The sequence below is a fragment of the Crotalus tigris genome, unplaced genomic scaffold (assembly GCF_016545835.1).
Source record: "Crotalus tigris isolate CLP2741 ecotype Arizona unplaced genomic scaffold, ASM1654583v1 scf7180000019298.7629538967:1458412, whole genome shotgun sequence".
NCBI classification, from domain to species: domain Eukaryota; kingdom Metazoa; phylum Chordata; class Lepidosauria; order Squamata; family Viperidae; genus Crotalus; species Crotalus tigris.
The window spans coordinates 881,794-904,302 of NW_024097474.1; the positions used below are offsets into that span (position 1 = coordinate 881,794).

The 22,509-nt window shown below is 41.8% G+C and overlaps 1 protein-coding gene across 1 annotated transcript in view; it reads right to left on the reverse strand.

Moving 5' to 3' along the window:
- Window positions 1-10,070: 10,070 nt before the first annotated feature.
- The window catches only part of ANAPC4 (anaphase promoting complex subunit 4), a 30,435-nt gene continuing 17,996 nt past the window's right edge, over window positions 10,071-22,509 (reverse strand). The window contains exons 21-29 of the mRNA XM_039361493.1: window positions 21,551-21,644; window positions 19,018-19,115; window positions 16,821-16,882; window positions 15,802-15,840; window positions 15,614-15,715; window positions 15,113-15,190; window positions 14,123-14,293; window positions 13,646-13,769; window positions 10,071-10,878 (exon numbers count right to left, since the gene is read on the reverse strand). Of these exons, the coding sequence (XP_039217427.1) occupies window positions 10,729-10,878; window positions 13,646-13,769; window positions 14,123-14,293; window positions 15,113-15,190; window positions 15,614-15,715; window positions 15,802-15,840; window positions 16,821-16,882; window positions 19,018-19,115; window positions 21,551-21,644 (918 nt within the window). The 3' untranslated portion in view covers window positions 10,071-10,728. The remainder of the gene's footprint in view (window positions 10,879-13,645; window positions 13,770-14,122; window positions 14,294-15,112; window positions 15,191-15,613; window positions 15,716-15,801; window positions 15,841-16,820; window positions 16,883-19,017; window positions 19,116-21,550; window positions 21,645-22,509) is intronic.

Below are 22,509 nucleotides of genomic sequence, written 5' to 3' on the forward strand. Positions count from 1 at the left end.
CACAGATGTCCCCTAAACTCCGCTGAAGATGTTACCCAGCCTGGTAACTAAATGTTTGGAAACCAACCTGCAATCTTTACCTGAACGAATCTTCACTCTTATCCTACACCCAAGCTATTGTGTATTTGTTTTCATAATTTCCTTCACAACGTAGTAATATTTACGAAACTTTCTCTAAAAAAGAAAGAAAGAAAGAAAGAAGAGTTCCCATCAGCCTGAGCACTTATACTTGCTGGCAAAGGATGCGAAATAGCAGCAGATACTATTCAGAGTCAACGTTCAATGCGTGTTGTGGTTCATACTGGATTATCACAACATTCCAACCTTTTTTTAAAAAAAAAACAGTGATTTTACAGCTCTTTCTTGAGTATGCCCAGTTTTACGAAGCCATAAAAGAAACAATTGGACCTTGAGAGAATCTCTCAGGATGATATCAATGTAACTTTTTCCCCCTGTGACCCACCTTCGGGGCCTGAAGTAGGTGAAAAATAAAGACCAAAGGTAAGGAAAACTCAGACCAAACTCATGGATGTCCGCTGAAAAGCAAAACCGGAACAAGTTGTATGCCGGAAGAGAAACATAGGAAATTTATTTCTCTCTTCCGATGAAACTGAGCAAACCTTTAAAGTTTCTTCGTCTTGACTTACCTGTAGCAATCTCCGTTATCCTCCGAAATTCACGAAACTCAAGAAATCAGCCTCTCCAAGATGAAATAAGTTCCTGATGAAGGACTGGTCCAGTTGCAGCTTTTGTACTTGTAAAATGAGTAACCAATCAGAAATCTTGAGTCTTTGCTCAGTATCATGGGAAGAGATGAGCCATATTTCCTTTGTGTGTATGTGTGTATGTGCATGATAAAACTCAGGTCAGGGACCAAGAAGTTTCAACACACACTTCTGAGGTCTTCCCTGTCTCTGACTCTTGACGTTGATATAAGCAGAACTTGGATCAACCTGATTCTGCTCCATCTACTTGTAAATACTGAGTAATTCACTTCATGAATCATGGAAGTAGATGGCATTAACATGACGGATTAAACAAACTAGCAGCTGAACTTATTAGGAATAGCCATTTGCCATGTTTAGATTTCTCCATTTTAAAAATCGCATCAGCATGTGACTTTCAGGGGAGAAGAATTCTATTCCATAAGTCTCCATCAAGAAAGAGAATAACAGAGCTGGAAGGGACCTTAGAGGTCATCTAGCCCAACCCTTGCTCAAGCAGGAGACTAGTTTATACTGTGCCAAACAAAGCATTTTAAGAGCTTAGACCAGGGGTAGGCAACCTTGGCTCTTTTGTGATGCGTGGACTTCAACTCCCAGAGTTCCTGAGCCAGCATGGCTCAGCTTGGAAACTTCTCCCTTTCCCCTCAGCATGGCTGGCTCAGGAATTCTGGGAGCTGAAGTCCACGAGTCATAAAGCGGCCTAGTCCTACTGCAGGGATAGGCAACCTTGGCTCTTTTATGACTCGTGGACTTCAACTCCCAGAATTCCTGAGCCAACATGGGGGAACTATGGCTCCTTCATGACTTGTGGACTTCAACTCCCAGAATTCCTGAGCCAGCCTGGCTCAGCTTGGAAACCTCTCCCTTTCCCCTCAGCATGGTTGGCTCAGGAATTCTGGGAGTTGAAGTCCACCAGTCATAAAAGAGCCCAGGTGGCCTACACCGGGCTTAGACAGAACTACAGGGAGCTGTAAAGGACTGGTCTGATTTTTCTCGTTTTTCTCGGAAGATGTTTGGCTGCTCAGCCAAGCTCTGACTGGATGGTGGGGAATGGAAGGATTTATATTTTCAAAGAAAAACAAAGGAAGTCCAATTGCCTCCTGAAAAAAAGCACCTTTGGGACAACCATGACCTGGATGAAGGGGAGTCTCCATGGACATTAAGCCATGCAGTTTGGGATGAACACCCTTCGAACGGTGAAGGAATATGAACAGATTTCCAGAAAACATTACAGATTACGGGAACGGTCTGCGCTTCAGTTTGCGATGCAGACAACACAGATTCATCGCCAACCTCCTGTGCCCATCTCCAACAGGGAAGGGATCCAGGGCAGAAAACATCCTGCAGCCAAGAAGACTCCACACCCATTTGCACCACTCAGGTGACCCTGAGGACATAGATAAACCTCCAGGTGGCCTCAAGGACTCTCTAAAAGAAGGCAAATGACCAGCTGTCTGCAAGGAGTTTCCATTCCCCACTATCCAGTCAGAGCCGAAGAAGCTTCTGGGATGGGAAGCGAAACACCTTCAAAGAAAAAACAAAGTCCAGTTGCGTCCTGAAAAAAGCTTCTTTGGGAGAAGGATGAAAGGGAAAGAGGAAAAGGAGGAGGAAGATGGGATGAAAGAAAGGAAGGAGAAGATAGGAGAGAGAGAGAAAAAGGAGGGGGAAAGAAAAAGGAAGAGGAGGTGAAGGATAAGAGAAAGGGAAAGAAGGAAGAGGAAGAAGGAAGAAGCCTTTTCAAATGGCCTCAATGACTCTCTAAAGGATGCAACTGACCAGCTGTCTGCAAGGAGTATAAATCCTTCCCTTCCTCCACCATCCAGTCAGAGCTGAAGAAGCTTCTGGGATGAGAAGCGAAAAATCTTCAGAGAAAAACAAGAAGGTCCAGTTGCCTCCTGAAAAAGCTTCTTTGGGACAACCTTGACCCAGATGATGGAGAATCTCCATAGACTGATCTGATGGCACCTGTGCTAAAGTTTTCCCAGTTCAGGTCGGCCACAACAGTTCAAAGGATCACTTTCTTTGGAAAACCATGCCAACAAAGAGGACAAACTCCCTTTGTGATGTCTTCACAACCTAAGGATCTTAAAAACAACCTGATGCCCACCAAATAGTCCTACAGTTAATACAGGGCGGTTGTCATTAATTTAACCACTCCATTATTGTTGTGAGTGCCATCTGTAGCTCAAGATGTTTACACAGAAATGGCTGAGTCGTTGCCCTTTAGCTAACCTATTCTGTCCTCGGTTCAACAAGTTCTTGATTACACACCGACGCAATTCCTGAAAAGCCCAATTGATTCAAAGAAGAAATTCTGGATTTCACCATGGAACAGCCTCACATTGAACGTTACTTCACCTTCGACACTCCAGTGGGTTGTGCTTACAACATCCGGCTCTTTGTGGACCACATGCTTTGAATGAACAAGAGCCTGATTCAGTTCTTTGTGCAAAATTCTAGAGAAGATTGAGGAAAACGGGTTGACTCAAGATCTTCCTTCCCTTTGAACACAACCACAGTCCAATTGGGCCATGATTGGATAGCTAGTAGCTGCCCTTGTCTCCCGCCCATCCATGATTTGAGATGAAATTGCCATCGCCAACACTCCCAATGAAATATCATAAAAGGTAACAGTTGATGAAGCGAATATCAGAATTAGAATAGGGCTGGAAGGGACCTTGGAGGTCTTCTAGTCCAGCCCCCTGCTCAAGCAGGACCTTTACCATTTCAGACAAGTAGTTGTCCAGTCTTATTTTGAAAACCTCCAGTGATGGAGCACCCACAACTTCTGAAGGCAACTTCTGTTCCATTGGTTAATTGTCCTCACTGTTAGGAAGTTTCTCCTTAATTCCAGGTTGCTTCTCTCCTTGATTAGTTTCCATCCATTGCTTCTTGTCCTGCCTTCAGGTGCTTTGGAGAATAGGTGGACCCTCCTCTTCTTTGTGGCAGCCCCTCAAATATTGGAACATTGCTATCACATCACCCCCTAGTCCTTCTTTTCTCTAGACTGGTCATTCCCAAGCCCTGCAACCGTTCTTCATATGTTTTAGTCTCCAGGCCTTTGATCATCTTAGTTGCTCTTCTCTGAACTTTTTCCAAAGTCTTAACATCTTTTTTGTAATGGGGTGACCAAAACTGGATGCGGGATTCCAGGTGCGGCCTTACTAAGACTTTATGAAGCAGTACTAATACTTCACGTGATTTTGATTCTATGGCTCTGTTTATGCAACCCAGGATTGTATTAGCTTTTTTGGCTGCTGCCGCACACGCCTGGCTCGTGTTTAAGTGATGGTCCACTGGGACTCCAGAGTTGTCTCTCCCAACTGGATCAGAAAGACGTTCTCAGGAACAAGTGTCTTTTCCAATTCTAACTCACCCATTGGTTAAAAAAAAAAAACAGGGTTGTCCTTGTAATATTATGTTATTGTTTTGTTGTTAGGTTTACACTGTGGCTTTCCTTTAGGAAAGACATGTCAAACACAAGGCCCGGGGGCCGGATGCGGCCCGCGAAGTGGTTTCATGTGGCCCGCGAAGCCATCCTGGAAACAGTGAGGGAACAGCCCCCTCTGCCTTGGCCCTGGCCAGCTGGGAGCCAATGTACAATTTTGTGGTGGCCATCTTGGCACTTGCCCAGTGGACCATGCCTTGGCGCTTGCCCTGGTCCCATCCCCTTCTGCCAGAGACCCTCAGATCTGTCCCACTCCTGCCCAGGCCCCCACAGGCACCCTTGACGCGAACGATGTAGAGCTGGCCATGCCCACCCAGTAGGCCACACCCACTCCATCCATGCCCACCCAGTAGGCTGCACCTACTTTGGCCACACACACCCGACCCCCCAAGGGCAACCACAATGCTGACGCGGCCCTCAGTGAAATTGAGTTTGACACCCCTGCTTTAGGAGCTGAAGAGAGCATAACTAGTGCTTCCTCCTCCCGTTTCCACTGTCACCACAGCCCTGGTGATAGAGTTATGGGGGGACTGGTAAAGCTAAAACAGCCGAGTAAATATACTTTGCCATTTCAAGTGTCAGACCAAGCCAAGATTAAGTATGATTTGTGGTGGGTCATAGAGAAGAGGAAGCGGTCTTCAAAAGTATGCGGCGTATCTTCAGCATAATTGAGATTAAAATGACAGTCCTGTCGGACAGCAGGAGAGCAGGAATAGCTTCCCTTTTTGCACTTTTTTTTTTTAGGCCTCCGTTCAGTGGTTTTTGAAATGCCCCAGCGATGGAGAAATAAAACATAAGATAATATTGCGCACCGTAATGAACGATGAGGAAAAATATGTATGTTCCCGCTGCACCACAAGGGGTTCTTTTAGAAAATGGTTGCATTTGTCCGAGAAGATATTTCAGTAGCTTTGTTTCCCATTATTTTGCTTTTATGGGGCTGGTAGCTTTGCTTTCCCCTCCAAAAGGAAAAAAAATATATAGTGAAATCTTTAGATAGATGTGTGTGTGTGTGTGTGTGTGTGCGTGTGTGTGTGTGAGAAAGAGAAAGAAGATAGACAGATAATATACACAATGATACATACATAGATAGATAGATAGATAGATAGATAGATATAGATAGACATAACAGATATAGAGATGATAGAAAGATGAGAGAAATGATAGATAGATAGATAGATAGATAGATAGATAGATAGATAGATAGATAGATAGATAGATAGAGAAGATAAGAGATAGGAGACAGTAGAGAGAGATAGATAATAGAGATAGATATAGATGATAAGTAGATGACAGACAGACAAACAGATAATATAGATAGATGGTAGGTAGACGACAGATAGACAGACAGATAATAGATATAGATGGTAGGTAGATGATGGATGGATAAATAGATAGATAGATAGATAGATAGATAGATAGATAGATAGATAGATAGATAGATAGATAGATAGATAGATAGATAGATAGATAGATATTTTTTTCCTTTGGAAAAAACATCATACATCATATATAATACATCATGCACCATGCATCTTAAATATATACCTTTATTTTACCAAAGCCCTTTAGACAGCCTTCAGGAACCAAGTGGTTAGAGTTACGAAACATTCTGCATTTTGTTTTGCACGAACAATATAAAAACCTATTAGCTTTATTTCCTTAGCCAACTTTTGGCCCCAAATGTGTCACACCCACCTGATGGATTGCTGCAACTGGCTGTTTCCTTAGAAGGACAAAGTTAAGCAGACATTTATTTTTATTTTACTTTAACCATTTACATGGCTGCCCACTTTACGCAATTCTGGGACCGTGCTCGGATGCTGGAACGCCCCTGCAGAAGCTATTTTGCGCCTATGGGGATATCAAGAACGCCCCAGCGTATAATTTCCCACACTTAATGGTAGATAAAAGCTAGGATGCGTGACCTCCATTGTTCAAGGGAACTAGATTTGTAATTTTATTTATTCATGCGCACTTTCCTCGGTTACAATTGCTCCTTGATCCACCCTGGCCATGTTCGTTAGCCCAGGTGATTATCACAAAGGTATAAACACCCCTGCATCCTCACTGTTATTGTTCAGGTTGTTTGAGGTGCGCAGTGAATAAAAAAGTAAGATTCACACACCTTTTTTCCGTGAGCTCCAATCTCCATTAAAAAGAAAAAAGAAAAAAATAACAAGGAAGACACGGGTAGGTTTTTCTGAAAGAGAATCACTGACTCAGAGAACTTCTCTAGCTGAATTTGACTTGAACATGACTTTTTGAGCTTTTAATCCAGGTGTCTTATTCCAGCCACTGGATCATGATCGCACTTGCTACTGGATATCATGAGACACAGACTTGAATCAGCAAGCATGTATACCCATCGTCAGCTATTCACACCGCGGTACATCCCAAATATTGGTCAATGACAAACGCACCATTTTAGCTATTTATTTGGAGCCGGAAAATAGAGATGCATATTTGAGAAGTGCCCAATTTCTCTTGCAGGTGGTCACCTGAACTCCAGAAAATTGTCTGACCTTAAAACAATATGTTTCAGGGTTGTTAAGATCTGTAGGGCATCTCTGAACATTGATCTAGGGACCGTGAAGGTTTTCTATTCCACCACTCCTTGTCCAAGGCAGGAATCCTTACCCCCATCTTGAACAAATGGCCATCCAATCTTTTTCTCAAAGCTTCCCACGATGGAGCACCCAAAACTTTGGAAAGAGGCAAGCTGTTCCATTGATTAATGGATTAATTAACTCCTTAGTTCCAGATTGGATCCCTCTTCCAGCCGTTACTTCTCGTCCGGGGCTCATATTTGGAGAATAGGTCAAGTCCTTCTTTTTTGTGAGAGCCCTTCAAGTACCAGAAGACAGCTATCATGTACCCCCCCCCTCCCCAATTAACTAGTTGGGTAATGAAACTTCTTCAAGGAAACAACAAATCTCAGAGAGCATCAAAATATGACGTATTTTCTCCTATCAGGTTTTGCTCCAATTTCATGCTCAGTCTTAGAATACCAGGATTACCAGATTGTAAAACTGAACATGAAATTGAGACAAAACTATTGCATGCGCTCTATGTTTTACTACACTTCCCAAATGCCATCACTTAATCTGGCTGCACAGCTAACTTCTAATAGCAGGCCAGGCTGGCTGTCATCTTCCTGTTCCTCTAAATCAATGGTTCTCAACCTTTTTAATGCCGCAACCCCCAACCGGTCGTAAGTCGAGGACTGCTCAACTGGTGCAGCACCGTTTGCAGAATGGGACTTTTGGCGGGCTCAGCAGGGCAGAGACAGCCTGGACAATTCCTATTGGCTTTTGAAAGCCAATAGAATTAGACTCTATTCAAGAGAGTCTCTTCTATTGGCTTTCAAAAGCCAATAGAATAAAAGGGAGTAGCACAGCTAAGGAAAAGGGGGAAAAAATGGCGGACTGCGTTGTTTGGCGACCCCCGTAAAATGGTTGTTCGACCCCAAATGGGGTCCCGACCCACAGGTTGAGAACCGCTGCTCTAAATTCTCTGAAATCGATCAAGATTTGGACTTTCTGATTAAATCATAGAACTCTAGACCATTAAGATTTGTAGAGAAAGGGTTTGTGCTTCTATTATTCCCCCCTCCCCAAAGATCAACTACAGACATAACCTTGTGCCAAGACATGTAAGAATCTCAATCTTATCTCTTTTTTCGAAAGCAATACAATTTTACTACTCTTACGTTGGTGGAAAATCTGGGTCAATCTGACATTTTAGTTTAGAACAAACAAGTCACCGTTTGAAGTGTGCTACTACCTTTGCTCTTGAATGCTTATCTGTAGGAATTATTCTGCAAGATAATGTAAAGATCCAAGTGCATTCTAGGCCACTCACGTTGCTTGACAGTAGACAGGCAAAAAAAAAAAAAATATCTTCCAATCTACGAATATTAAACAGAGACGATCACTTGAAACGCGCTTATTGATTTTCAGCGAAACCAAAGTCAACCGCCCCCTGCCTTCCGGGCCAAGAAATACCTTTCTTTTATTCATAAAAGGATCAGGATTTCTAATTCTTCTTCTAAAATTGAGTTGTAGACTCACAAGATGGCTTTGCAGCGAGAAAAATTGATCAGTGGACTTTATTTCACTCCATCTGCAATGATCTTATGACTCTGCTAAATTAGAAGTCTGGTTTGTCAAGTTAGAGCCACAAGCTTTTTCTACATCTGTTTCGAGGACAGGTAAACACTTGGATTAATACTTCCTTAAGAGAGAGACAGACGTTCTGGCAAACTTGAAGAAGGCTGGAGTATGTTCCTTTCTGAAGAGGCCAATCCTGGATACAGGAGTTTTAGATGATTACATTCAACCCTTCTTAACCTGTTGGAATTCATTGTTGGACTGTATATTTGTGCAACAACTAGAGTTGTATTCAGCCAGTAGATGGCAGTATTTACAAGTTTGGGTCTATGGTATACTCTAAGTATCCTGTTTCCTGTTACAGACAAAACAGTTAAGCAGTAAAGCACATGGTGACAGTACACTTTGATCAATCTATGGTGCTATATATAAACAGAATTTCTAACATAACCAGTTCTACAGTACCTACATGAAGCAAATGACCTGGGCCCTTTTTGAATTTGGTTTCCAAACTGGGCAGAGGTTACATTAGCATTAGTTGCTCTTCTTTATGGACCTATTTTGGAAAGTAGAAATCTTTTATCCTTTTGGACCTCTCAGTGTCCTTCAATACATGGTATCTTACTGGTCTGCCTCCAAAGGGCTATCACTGTATAATACTGGGATAGAATAGAATATAGAATAGAACAGAACAGAACAGAGTAGAGTAGAATAGAATAGAATAGACCTCGGAGGTCTTCTAGTCCAGCCCTCTACTCAAGCAGGAGAACCTATACCATCTCAGACAGGTGATTGTCTAGTCTCTTCTTAAAAATGTCCAGTGATGGAGCACCCACGATTTCTGGTGGTCAGCTGTTTCACTGGTTAATTGTCCTCATTGTCAGGAAGTTTCTCCTTAATTCCAGGTTGCTTCTCTCTTTGTTCAATTTCCAACTATTGTTTCTCGCCCTGCCCTCTGGTGCTTTGGAGAATAATGTGACCCCCTCTTCTTTGTGGCAGCTTCTCAAATACTGGAATACTGCTATCATGTCTCCCCTATTTCCTCTTTTCTTTAGACTGGCCAAACCCAAGTCCTGCAGCCACTCTTCATATATTTTAATTTCCAGGCCTTTGATCATCTTAGTTGCTCTTCTCTGAATTTTTTCCAAATTCTCAACTGAAATGTATTGTCTTGATGTTCATGTAGGTACAAAGCTATTTCAATATCTATGTTGTTATGCCCAATTGTACCTTACCTGAAAATTTACTATATTCTGATTATAATTCTGTATCAAGAATTCTTTGACATTAATTAATCTTGTCCCAAGAGCGCTCCTTTAAAAATCCAGTTCAGATAATTTTTTTTTTTTTTGCTAGTTTGGAGTTTCCAGGAGAAATTGTACTGATTGATTAATATTAGTCGTCTTAGGTTAGAAATCAAACATTAACTAGTATTCGACACACACTTGAAGTAATTTTCCAACCTGAATTTAACTCACTAGATTTTTCTAGTTTGCATGGCATCTCAAGCTTTCAAACCTTAATTGTAAAAAAAAAAAAACCACACACACACACCCTTCATAATTCTTGACACAATGCTGGAAATTACCAGAAACTGAATGATGAAGTTTCTCCGAAGTTATCTAAAATGACATTCTTTTGAGACAGGTGACTACTTTTTTAGCAGCAGGCAAACACTAAAGTTGTAAAAGGACATTTGTTTTGGATTAAAGCAGCTGAAAAATAATTTGACGATGGAAGTGTCGATGAGACAGGGATTGTGAAATGAAAAGCGCAACCGAAAAGCACAATCACAAAATAATCTCTGTATTTTATTTTCCTTTACACCGCATTTTGAATACCGCCAAGGGTGATGGTGGGGTCATGGTTTAAGACAGGGGTCTTCAAACTTGGGCCTTTTATGACTTGTGGATTTCCACTCCCAGAATTCCTCAGCCAGCGTGCCTGGCTGAGGAATCCTGGGAGTTGAAGTCCACAAGTCATAAAAGGGCCAAAATTTGAAGACTCCTGGTTTAAGAGACTTCCCCAGCCATTCTCCACGTTACTCTGGCAAACTTGGGATAGTGACACATCGACAAAAAAACCGTGACATCTAAAAGAGACCACTTGTTTAGAAATCCAGAGAAGCAATGGAGTTTAGGAAACGGCGGGAATATCAAAAGCTGGACCATGTTGGCAGGAATATCTGAAGACTTGTTTGTTTCCAGTTGTGTTATTCAGACAGTGGACCATAACACAAGAAAGAGAGGTTGGCAGAATGTGAGTTTTAAAAACCAGACAGACGGAAAAGCACACAATTCTTCCATAACTTCATTTTCCAACAGAAGGACCACATGCCCAGTTCTTCTGCCTAATGTCCAAGACCCCGAAATGAACATTTCTTTCCATCTTAGAAGCTTGGTTGAGACCTCATCTACCAGCTCAGCTGAGCCAAGTGATGCACTTATTCTCCTTCAACCGTGTCTGTTGACTGGTTGAGTTCTTCTTGAGGTAGGCCGACAGCCTGAGGCACTTCCTCCTCTTCTTCATCCTCAGCTTCTCCATCGTCTTCATCCATTTCAAACACCCGGATGTGCCTCAGGTTTGAACTTAGCTAGGGAAAATACGAAGAACGGTTGAATGTTAAAGCCATTTGCCTCAGAACTGAACTTTCGGTACTTAAGACAGAGAGATGTCACCAGCTGGATGCTGTCACCCTAAAATTAAAAGTGATTTTTTTTTGCCCCAAGGAAGATAAACCGAGATGACTGAGATGAGGTTACAAGAACTGGTCCACTGGACTATTTATATCGTTCAAAACCAACAGCGCGTTAAAAAATCTTACAGATAAACAAAAAAAGCAATTATCAGAAAAAAAAAACAGAATTGTAAATAGTCAAAAAGGTCAAATACTTGGGAATATATTTGACAGCAAGATGTTCAACAGTAAAAGGAGATAATTACATTAAATTGTTAAATCAAATAAAGCTTGATTTGGAAAAATGGAAGACTCTTCAACTGTCGATGTTAGGAAGAACTGCTAGGGTGAAAATGAATATATTACCAAAAATACTATTTTTGTTTCAAACGATACCTATAAAACTGGAGAAAAAATAAACCTGATTTTTTTTTACTATGTATGATGCCAGAAAAACTTGATAAGCAAAATACATATTTGATTCTACGTGTGATAACAGTGGCAAAAATTATATTTGCACAATATTGGAAGAACGAAGAAACATCACCAGAAGAAGAAATAATCAAAAAAATACTAGACTGTGCGGAAATGGACAGACTTACTTTAAGGCTGAAAGAAAAAGAAGAAACAGAATATTTTCAAACTTGGGACCTATTTTATTAATGGTTAGAGAAAAGATTTAGGGATTAGGAATTTAATTTGTATTAGTGAATAAGATACTCAGACAACACGTTTTGCTGAATAATTATTATTGAATTCTGTTTAAAGATAAGATAAGATGATAAGATAACCTTTATTTTCATTTTTTATACTGTGGGCACAACGGCACACATAAAAAATGAAATTTAGTTGCCCGCTCTCAAAGTGAAACACATACATGACACACACCTAAACATACTATGAACAACATATGCATAGACCCACATCCCTACATATACGTAGCAAATAAATATTAAATATTGTCCATCTTGAATATAGAACGGGAAGCTTGAGAGTTCACAAGGTTAATGCTGTATGGAATGAAACTATGGCTGAATCTGGATGTTAAAAAAAATAAAACTGTATATATATAAAAAGAATTGTAATCCTGAAAGAGGGTAATAAATAATAAAAAATATAAAATCAAATCTGAAAAAAAAAATAAAGTAGAGATTTTGTATTTATTCTCTTTTTTTTTTCAAACTCCTTTCTGGGAACAGGCTAATTGCAACTCTCTTCACGGATAATGGAGAAGCTTAAGAGTGGTTATTTACAAACCAGTCCCCTGAATTGTTATCAGCCTAGGTCCGGTGATGATGACCACCAGTGTGTCTCCTGAAGTAAGCTTTTCAGCCTTTGTTGTTCAGAAGCAGTCCAGTTTTTATAATTTGTTTTTATTTCGGCCACAGGCCAGCGTGAAACAGAGGAAAATGAGTAAGCGCTCCAAAACAGAAGCAGAGGAGGAGTGAAATCTCATGTTGATGAAATAAGATAAACCATGGGTAGCTATGTAAATAAGATGGACATACTTCTCCTCCTAGTTCTTGACTTACATTAAACGGTTTAATGACCATTTGAAGTTACAGCAGCGCTGAAAAAAGGAACTTATGGACATTTTTCATACTTACGACCGTGGTCACGTGATCAAAATTCAGACGCTTGGCAACGGATGCATATTTATGACGGTCAGTGTCACCTGATCCCTTTTTGCGACCTTTTGACAAGCAAAGTCAATGGGGGAAGCCAGATTCACTTAACAACCACTAACTTATCCACTGCAGTGGTTCACTTAACCACTGTGCCAAGAGAGGTTGTAAAATGGGGCAAAACTCACTTAACTGTCTCGTGTAGTAATGGAAATGTTGGGGTCAACTACAGTCATAAGTCAAGGATTACCTGCAAAGGATTCTTCCTCCCCAGGAACCCCTGACAACGTCAATTCTCCTGAGGCTGATGGGCAAATTTTACGGCTTCCTGACGGGTCTGGGACAACTGAGTTACAATAATATCGTAGGAATGGTGGAATAGAATCGTTGGAGAAAGGATGCCGAAGGAGGGACAGAATGAAAGGGGAATGACAAAACTGAAATAACCTTTTAATTACTTTAAATACAGCAGCGAGCTCGCCTGCAATGAGTTGGCCACAGAGTGTTGTCCATTGTGAGTTGGGCACGATGAGTTGGCCATAGTCAGTTGGCCATGGCAGTTGGCCAAGGTCAGTTGGCTACAGCAAATTAGCCATGGTGAGTTAGCCACGGTAAGTTGACCATGGCAAGTTGGCCACGGTGAGTTGGCCACAGTGGTTTAACCACAGTGAGTTGACCATGGAAGTTGGCCACAGTGAGTTGGCCACAGCAAGTTGACCACCATGAGTTGACCATGGCGAGTTGACCACAGCAAGTTGGCCATGGTGAATTGGCCATGGCAAGTTGGCCATGGTGAATTGGCCATGGTGGGTTGACTACGATGAGTTGGCCACGGCAAGTTGGCCATGGTGAATGGGCCATGGTGGGTTGGCCATGGCGAATTGGCCACAGTGGGTTGACCACGGTGAGCTGGCCACGGTGAATTAGCCATGGCAACTTGGCCATGGTGAGTTGGCCCCACCAAGTTATCCCATTCTGCTTCCTAACAACCCAACCATCAAGGAGACAACCCATTTGTACCATTGGACAAGTAAGTCATCCTTGAAGGTGACACTCACCACACAAGACACCTTCCGAATACCGTTCACGGTGACATAGTGAGCCTTCATATTCTCCAGCACCCTGCACTGAGTCTCCGCGGTGACCGTACACGTAGGGATGCCGTCCCGCTGCAGGTCTAGCCTGGCATACAGACGAAAGCCAAATGAGAGGAACGTTCACTGTTGACCCCCCTTGCCAAAGACGTCCCAACAACCTTACAGGCAGTCCTCCACCTACAACAGTCTTGCGAGAGCCGCAGATGCTCGTGGCCTCATTTGCATGAGCGTCACAGGTGCTCTCAGCTCCGCTCACGCAAGCAATTGTGTGCGCATGCATCGGCCCCGGCCACAAAACCATCCCCTCTCCCCCCCCCGCCCTGCCCTGGTTGGGTTCACCGGAAAGGTTGGGGAACCCTGATAAAGAGACCTTTCAAATAAACAAAGGGCCAGTTAACCTGAAAAGGCTAAATGGCGTCCCCGTTTTGTCTCTCTCACCTTTGACCAGAATTCCAGTTAAACTCCATTCCCTGGTTTTGCTCCCTACAGATGGAGGACAGAGGCAGCTGAGCCAAAAGCCGTTCCTTCCCCTCCTGTTCTGAATTTTCCACCAGGATGACCGTGATGGTTTCGTTGTCGTAGAAGTGAGCATCCAGACAGCTGTAGGAGCTGGACTCCAAATAAATAACATCACGTTTCACACAGAGACATATAGATTTGGGAGAGTATCATTTAGTGGCCGTTCAAAATTACAGCGGCACTGAAAAAGGGCGTTTTTTTCACACTTACGACCGTTGCAGCATCTCCAGGGAGGGTCAGGCGATCAAAATTCAGCCAGTTGACAACGGGGTTCATATTTATGATGGTTGCCGTGTTCTGGGGTCATGTGACAGACTCCCTTTTGTGACCTTCTGGCAAGGGAAGTCAATGGGGGAAGCCAGATTCACTTAACGACCACATTTGAGTTCAGCATTTCTGTCGCTAAGCGAGGCAGTTGTTAAGTGAATTTTGCCTCATGTTACGACCTTTCTTGCCACAGTGATGAACTTAATAACACAGTTGTTAAGTGAATCTGGCTTCCCCCTTGTCCGAAGGCCGTAAAAGACGGTCACGTGAGCTGGGACACTTCAACCGTCATAAATACAAGTCAGTTTCCAAGCGTCTGAATTTTGATGACATGAGTACCAGGATGCCGTGAAGGTCGTCAGCATGAAAAAAGGTCATAAGTCATTCTTTTCAGTGTGCCGTTGTAACTTCAAATGGTTACTAAACAAATTGTTTAGGGTAAGTCGTATTTTTTTCCCCACCTATTCATTTCTACATGTTAACATTATTTTTTTATTATTATTTTTTTGCCAGGTTTTAAGTTCTTGGTTGTAGAGCTGAGCTAGTCTTCATTAACCAACACACCACAACTGAACATTTTTATAATTCAACGAATCATTCAAATTAAGTTAGTCGGATTTTGGAAGGTTTTCATAGACTGACCTTGTTTCCTTATTTTCGTTAACACTTTTGTTCAGGAAATTCCCAAACTCCACAGCAAGCAGCCCGTTATTAGCGGATCTAAACATCAGGGGGGAAAAAACAACACAAAACATTTGCACAGTATTGGAAAAATGAAGAAACACCAACGGAAGAAGATTTAATTAGAAAAAAATTTGGACTGTGCAGAAACGGACAGGCTTACATTGAAAATAAAAGGGAAAGAAGACACAGAATATTTTCAAACAAGGGATAATTTTTACAAATGGCCAGAAAAACGGAGTAGAGAGTAGGAATGGAAGATGTATTATTATTAATGCTAAATATGTGGACCCAGACAACACTTTGTTTATGAAGCACTAAAGATTGTAACTGTAAAAACCTAATAAAATATCTATTAAAAAAAAACACACACAAAACGGATACTGGAGGTTTTTCCAAAGATGTTTTTGGCAGAATTGTGTTTGAAAAAAGAAAACAAGACACGCTCAGTGCTACGGTTACCTTGATATGTCGGTGTGCCTTCTCAAGATATAAAGTTTGGAAACCGAGTTCTCTAACATGGTGAATAAAACGTAATGCAAATTGTACGATTTGTCGTGCCACCTGCAAAAAATAATTTCGACCGTTTGTGAGCAACGAAGCACCCGTGATGTATGGAACCGACCGTAATAAAGCACACATATACTCACAAAAAGGGCAGCTTAAGCAGCTGAGGGGTCGAGTCCTCACTAAAACAGGGAAGAAAAAATTAGCAAAGGATGTGGAGTTTTCATACGCGTACTGTGTATGCTAAAGGGGGACTGGAGGCTAAAGCATATAAGGAACGGCTGCTGGAATTGGGTATGTCCAGTTTAATGAAGAGAAGGACGAGGGGGGACATGATAGCAGCCTTCCAGTATCTCAGGGGCTGCCCCAAAGAAGAGGGAGTCAAGCTATTCTCCAAAGCGCCTGAAGGCAGGACAAAAAGCAACGGATGGAAACTCATCAAGGAAAGAAGCAACCTAGAACTAAGGAGGAATTTCCTGACAGAACAATTAACCAGTGGAACAACCTGCCTCCAGAAGCGGTGAATGCCCCAACACTGGAAGTTTTTAAGAAGAGACAGGACAGCCATTTGTCTGAAATGGTTAGGGTTTCCTGCCTAAGCAGGGGGTTGGACTAGAAGACCTCCAAGGTCCCTTCCAACTCTATTGTTGTTGTTGTTGTTGTTGTTGTTGTTGTTGTTGTTGTAAATACTGTAGGGATTTTTATACAGCCAGATCAAGTCTATTTGTAAACATAAGGCAGTAGGCTGAAGGAATGTCAAGATTTTGAACCCAGTAAAATATTTAGGAAAAAGGGGCCCAGAAATTGTCAAAATAACCTACTCAACGGTATAGGCTAGGTAGACGCAGAAAACTGATTCCCTACAAGCAGTTCTCAACTGACAACAGTTTGTTTAGTGTCTGTTTGAAGTTACAACAACGTTGAAAAAAAAGTGACATGACTGTCTTCACACGACAGCAGTAGGTAGGATGAAAAAATGATTGTAAGTCACTTTTTCCCCCAATGCTGTTGTAACTTCAAACGATCAGTAAACAAATGATTAGTGGTGAATGGTTGCAAGTCGAGAATTATCTGTAAAGGTGCTTTGATCTTTATTGGACTGAGCAGGATCATGAACTGTAGTATGAGAAATAGACAAAATAAAATAAAATAAATTGCCCACCTTTTTGAGGCTCTATACAAAGGCATGCAAATGGCCTGATGGACGGTTTTTCCGATCACATCCTGGAGAAGAGAACAATTTAAAAAAATAATCTACAAATCTGTAATAAAAAGAATTACTTGCAGCAGCACTAACAATAGCCCTGGCATAGTAATAAGGGAACTGGCTCTGTGGGAATAAAGGAAACTGGAACGCCTGTTAATTGTTGTCAGTGCTTCCTTCTCAAGGATTTACGTAAGTCAGAAATCTACAACGAATCTCTGATTTAACAGACCCCCCATTTAGTGGGCTTCTGATTCAACGGACCAATTTCCTTTCCAGCCCATCCACCAAAATAACGGCTAAGTTCACTACAAGTGAAGTAGTCTGGATGGCACAGTTAAATTTATGTTAACCTTGTCTTAGTTTTATAGCATTGGTGATGTTTTACGCCGTTTGTGTGATGATGTGAACCTCCTTCCTAAGAATGGCCTTACCTGAAGGAACGGTAATATTTTTGTGGAATCTGCTAGAACTGGGGATAATTAAAAAAAATGGAACTGGGCATTGTTGTTGTTGTTAATTGCGAAGTCGTGTCCAACCCATTGCGACCCCATGGACAACGTTCCTCCAGGTCTTCCTGTCCTCTACCATCTTCTGGAGTCCATTTAAGTTCACACCTACTGCTTCAGGGACTCCATCCAGCCATCTCATTCTCTGTCGTCCGCTTCTTCTATTGCACTCAACCTTTCCCAGCATTAGGCCCTTCTCCAGTAACTGGGCATTACTTTTCCTAAATCTGAGCTTTCTTCAGCTTGAACTCAAGGACAGGACTGTGACCTCGTTGTCCTATCATCTGGGAAGGACATCCAGAAGACAGAAGCTCAGTGAGTGCAACAGAGTGAGGAAAATCTAAATTTAAGGCCAATCTTTCCATCAGTTTGCAACGTGAGAAACCACCTTCTCCTTAACTTCGTTTTTATTCCATGCTGGATATCTTCTAATTTCCTTTCAAAGTAACGCAAGGTAGATTTTTCAGGTGTCTCTACCCTGTCCTTATCTCTGAGGGCCAGAGGCAAGTATTTTATTTATGCCGTTCCTTGTCTAAGAATTCCCAGCACTTATTAACAGCACCAATTCTAAGTTACTTCCTGGTTGGATCTGCCTCATTTTTACACCACTCTCCTTTAATCAAATCTGGATATTTCTTAGAGAGACATATCTGGGCCTATGCTTAGAAGTAATCAAATGGATTGCAGGTGACCCATAGATTTAAGCCCAATTCTGCGGCTCTGTTTTAAAGTTCACCACTTCTTTCATGAATTCTTCTTTCCTTCCGTGTTTATTTATTATACATTTAGTGTATGGCATTTACGGAGGTCAGGCAATCACGGATATGCAACACTAATAAAAAGCATGTGTTTAAGTAAAGCAGATAGATAGATAGATAGATAGATAGATAGATAGATAGATAGATAGATAGATAGATAGATAGATAGATAGATAGATAGATACAGAGAGATAGATAGAAATGATAGATGATAGAAAGATACAGAGAGATAGATGATAGATAGATGATAGAAAGATACAGAGATTGAGAGAAATCAAGATAGATAGATGATAGATGAAAGATAGATTGATATCAAGATAGATAGATAGATAGATACAGAGATAGATTGAGAGATATCAAGATAGATAGATGATAGATGAAAGATAGAGATAGATTGATATCAAGATAGATAGATAGATAGATACAGAGATAGATTGAGAGATATCAAGATAGATAGATGATAGATGAAAGATAGAGATAGATTGATATCAAGATAGATAGATAGATAGATAGATAGAGAGAGAGAGAGAGAGAGAGAGAGAGAGAGAGAGAGATTGAGAGATATCAAGATATAGGTAGGTAAGTAGGTAGGTAGGTAGGTAGGTAGACAGACAGATAGAGACAGACAGACAGACAGACAGACAGAAAACTATGTGGATAATACAATATATGATATAAAATATTTAGCGAAAGCAAAATCCTAATAAAATCATCTTAATACGGCACCATGGGATTGCAATAGGACAGATGTTATAATTCCTTGTGTATGAGAAACTTTTTTTTAATCTCCTTGGTCTTGGACCATAATAAAATTATCTATATTTAAACAAGCTGCGCTCAATTGGACGGCTTGCCGTACCCAACTCTGATAGACCTCCAGATACTCACAGCTGGTTTCTGGAGACACTGATCAATGATAGCTTCCATCCTCCTCTTTACAAAATGCAGCGATTTCTGAGGGTAGTATGGAAACAGCAACGGGCTTTCTAAGCAACATTTCAAAAAAGAAAAAAAAGTCAAATTATCGACACATGCGAGAAAAGGTTTCATTTTTAATAACACATTTTCTGTTATGAGATACATTATGGAAGACAACCAGTGTGTGAACATAAGCAAAAAATGAGCTTTGTAACGTTATAGATCAGGGGTGTCAAACTGCCGGGCCGGTTTCATCACACGGAAGCGCGCCCACCCCATTGCCGGCAAGGGAGTCGCGATACGTCACGACACGTCACATGACATGGCGAGTTTGACAGCCCTGATATAGATGACCCTTGACTTATGATCCTAGTGGAGCCTGCCCATCACGGTCATGAAGCCTTGACGGTCATACAATGACCTGATCTGCTTTTGACTACCTTTTTGCAGTGGTCACAAAACGAAAACTACAATCGATAGGCAAACCCATTGTTTGTATGGGCCATTCCCGCTGAAAACTTTAAAAGGCGTTTCTTCAGCCAGCCAGCCAAACAAAGTTTGTTTTAAAGGTAGTCGGTTCCACACTATCTCAGCCTAATGGTTGAGACTCTAGAAAGAGTGCAGAGAAGAGCAACAAAGATGATTGGGGGCTACAGGCTAAAACATATAAAGGATGTTTGCAAGAATTGGGTACGTGTGTTCTAATGAAGAGGAGGACGAGGGGTGACATGATAGCAGCGTTCCAGTATCTCAGGGGCTGCCCCCCAAAGAGGGAGTCAAGCTATTCTCCGAAGTATCCGAAGTTAGGACAAGGAGCAACGGATGGAAACTGATCAAGGAGAGAAGCAACCTAGAACTAAGGAGAAATTTCTTGACAGTGAGAACAATTAACCAGTGGAACAGCCTGCCTCCAGAAGCAGTGAATACTCCAACACTGGAGGTTTTTAAGAAGAGACTGGACAGCCATTGTCTGAAATGGTATAGGGTTTCCTGACTGAGCAGAGGGTTGGACTAGATGACCTCCAAGGTCCCTTCCAACTGTGTTATTCTGTAATCAATTCCTCCATCCAATAATTAGCCACATTTAGTAGTATGCCCAGTATCTACTAGATTATTTTTCCTACTCTAAAGTAGAAAAGTTTCTTCAGGTCTTTATTTGCCTTCTCTATTATACAGGTACAATGAGAGAATGGTTTCCCTTTCAGAATTAATCTCCGTTACATAATGGGTCAGAATGTACAATAACTCAGAGGCAGTTGTGGAATTCATTTATTTATTAAAAGTGCCTCCAACAAACTGGGGTTTTGCGGCCAAAAATATGGCTCAATTCCTCCCATGAACAGAAGCAGCTTTTCTTATACCAGCGACAGAATATTAAATTTACTTTACTTGTTCTAAAGGCTTAGGGTTAGGTCACCATGAACTCGTAGAGCAAAATGGACATCGCCAACAAATTCGGGGTGCTTGGGTATGGTTAGGAGGGCACTGACTTTTCTAGGCTGCCCTATCTATGTTTCCTGGTAAAATACATGGGAAAATCCCATTGGAGGAAAATTCCACTTAGGGTTAGGTCACCATGAACTCGTAGAGCAAAATGGACACCGCCAATAAACTCGGAGTGCTTGGGTATGATTAGGAGGGCACTGACTTTTCTAGCCTGCCCTATCTATGTTTCCTGGTAAAATACATGGGAAAATCCCATTGGAGGAAAATTCCACTTAGGGTTAGGGTTAGGTCACCATGAACCCGGAGAGCAAAATGGACATCGCCAACAAACTCGGAGTGCTTGGGTATGATTAGGAGGGCACTGACTTTTCTAGGTTGCCCTATCTATGTTTCCTGGTAATATACATGGGAAAATCCCATTGGAGGAAAATTCCACTTAGGGTTAGGGTTAGGTCACCATGAACTCGTAGAGCAAAATGGACATCGCCAACAAATTCGGGGTGCTTGGGTATGGTTAGGAGGGCACTGACTTTTCTAGGCTGCCCTATCTATGTTTCCTGGTAAAATACATGGGAAAATCCCATTGGAGGAAAATTCCACTTAGGGCATGGTGTCCTGTGTAATTTTTTTTTTCCTGAAATAAATCACAACTGCCTGTAACAAAACTCACACTGCTGCTTTGAGCACTGCATCTGGTATTCAATTGAGTGAAACCAATTGAAGGATTCACAGAATTAATTCCTCTTATAATTTTATAAGAGGTTCAGAGAACAGCAAGAAGCAACTAAGCCCTTGGAAGAGTAAATGAAACATTGCAAAATGTTAACTTTGGGAAGGCCAATGGTTAGAAAAGTACAATCCAGATTTATTTACTCTCGTTCCAAAATGCAAGACCCTGCATAATGAAAGCAGGAGAACCAAAGGATCAGCTAACCCATCTCCTGAGACCTTCACACCTCAACACCCTGAACCACCCCAAACTTCATCTCTAAAGGACGCACAACTTCCTTTTTGCTTTGGCCATTGTCAAGGATCTCGTATTAAAACCAGGCTGTACCTTTAAGGCTGTTGCTATTTTGAAGGAAATTAAACCACTGGTTTCCATCCGTGTTGGGCGGAGATACAAGATCATCGTCTTCATCTTTTAAATACTGAAAAGAGAACGGTTTTAATAAGTATCTGGGGGGGGGGGAATACGCCAGGACTTCAGTTTGCAATAAAATAAAATAAAATGTCAGATCTGATTTTACTCTTCTTTTCAACCGGGAAGCAGAAAAGCGGTTAAGAGGTCTAGTCATTTTGTGGTAAAGCCTTTGAAAACTGGTTTATTGCCCAGTTTTAAATCTGTTGATCGCAGCTTTTTCTCCAACCGGTCTGTTATCTTCGCAGAGTGGAACAATTTATCAGAAATGGCTATAAACCTGTGCTCCGTGAAACCAGCGGCTACAGTGCCTTGTGACTTTAAGAGTTGTTCATTAAGTGACACATTTTATGCTTCGAGAGGCACTGGCCATTCGGCCTGGCCACGGAAGAAACGCACAACTTTTCTCCGAGCGTTGTCGCCTTCACAAAACCCCACTTAGCCAGGTTCCAGAAGGCCGTACGTTTACATCTATCTGCAGGTTGTCCTCGGCTTACGGCCACCACTGAGCCCAAAATTTCTGCTGCTAAGCAAGACACCTGTTAAGTGAGGTTCGCTTCGTTTTACGACCTTTACGTCAAGCGAATCGCTGCGGTTGTTTAAGTTAGTAACGCGGGTTTTTTAAGCGAACCTGACTCCCCCATTCTGACCTTGCAAAAAGGGGATTGCCATCACAAAGACAAGTCAGTTTCCTAGCCTTTGGTTTTTGAACATGTGACCGTGGGGATGCTGCATGAAAAACGGTCGTAAGTCACATTTTTCAGGGCCGTTGTAACTTCGAACGGTCACTAAACAAACTGTTGTAAGTCAAGGTGATTCATAGTTATGGCGGTCATGGTGTCCCGGGGGGGGGTCACGTGATCCCCTTCTGCGGA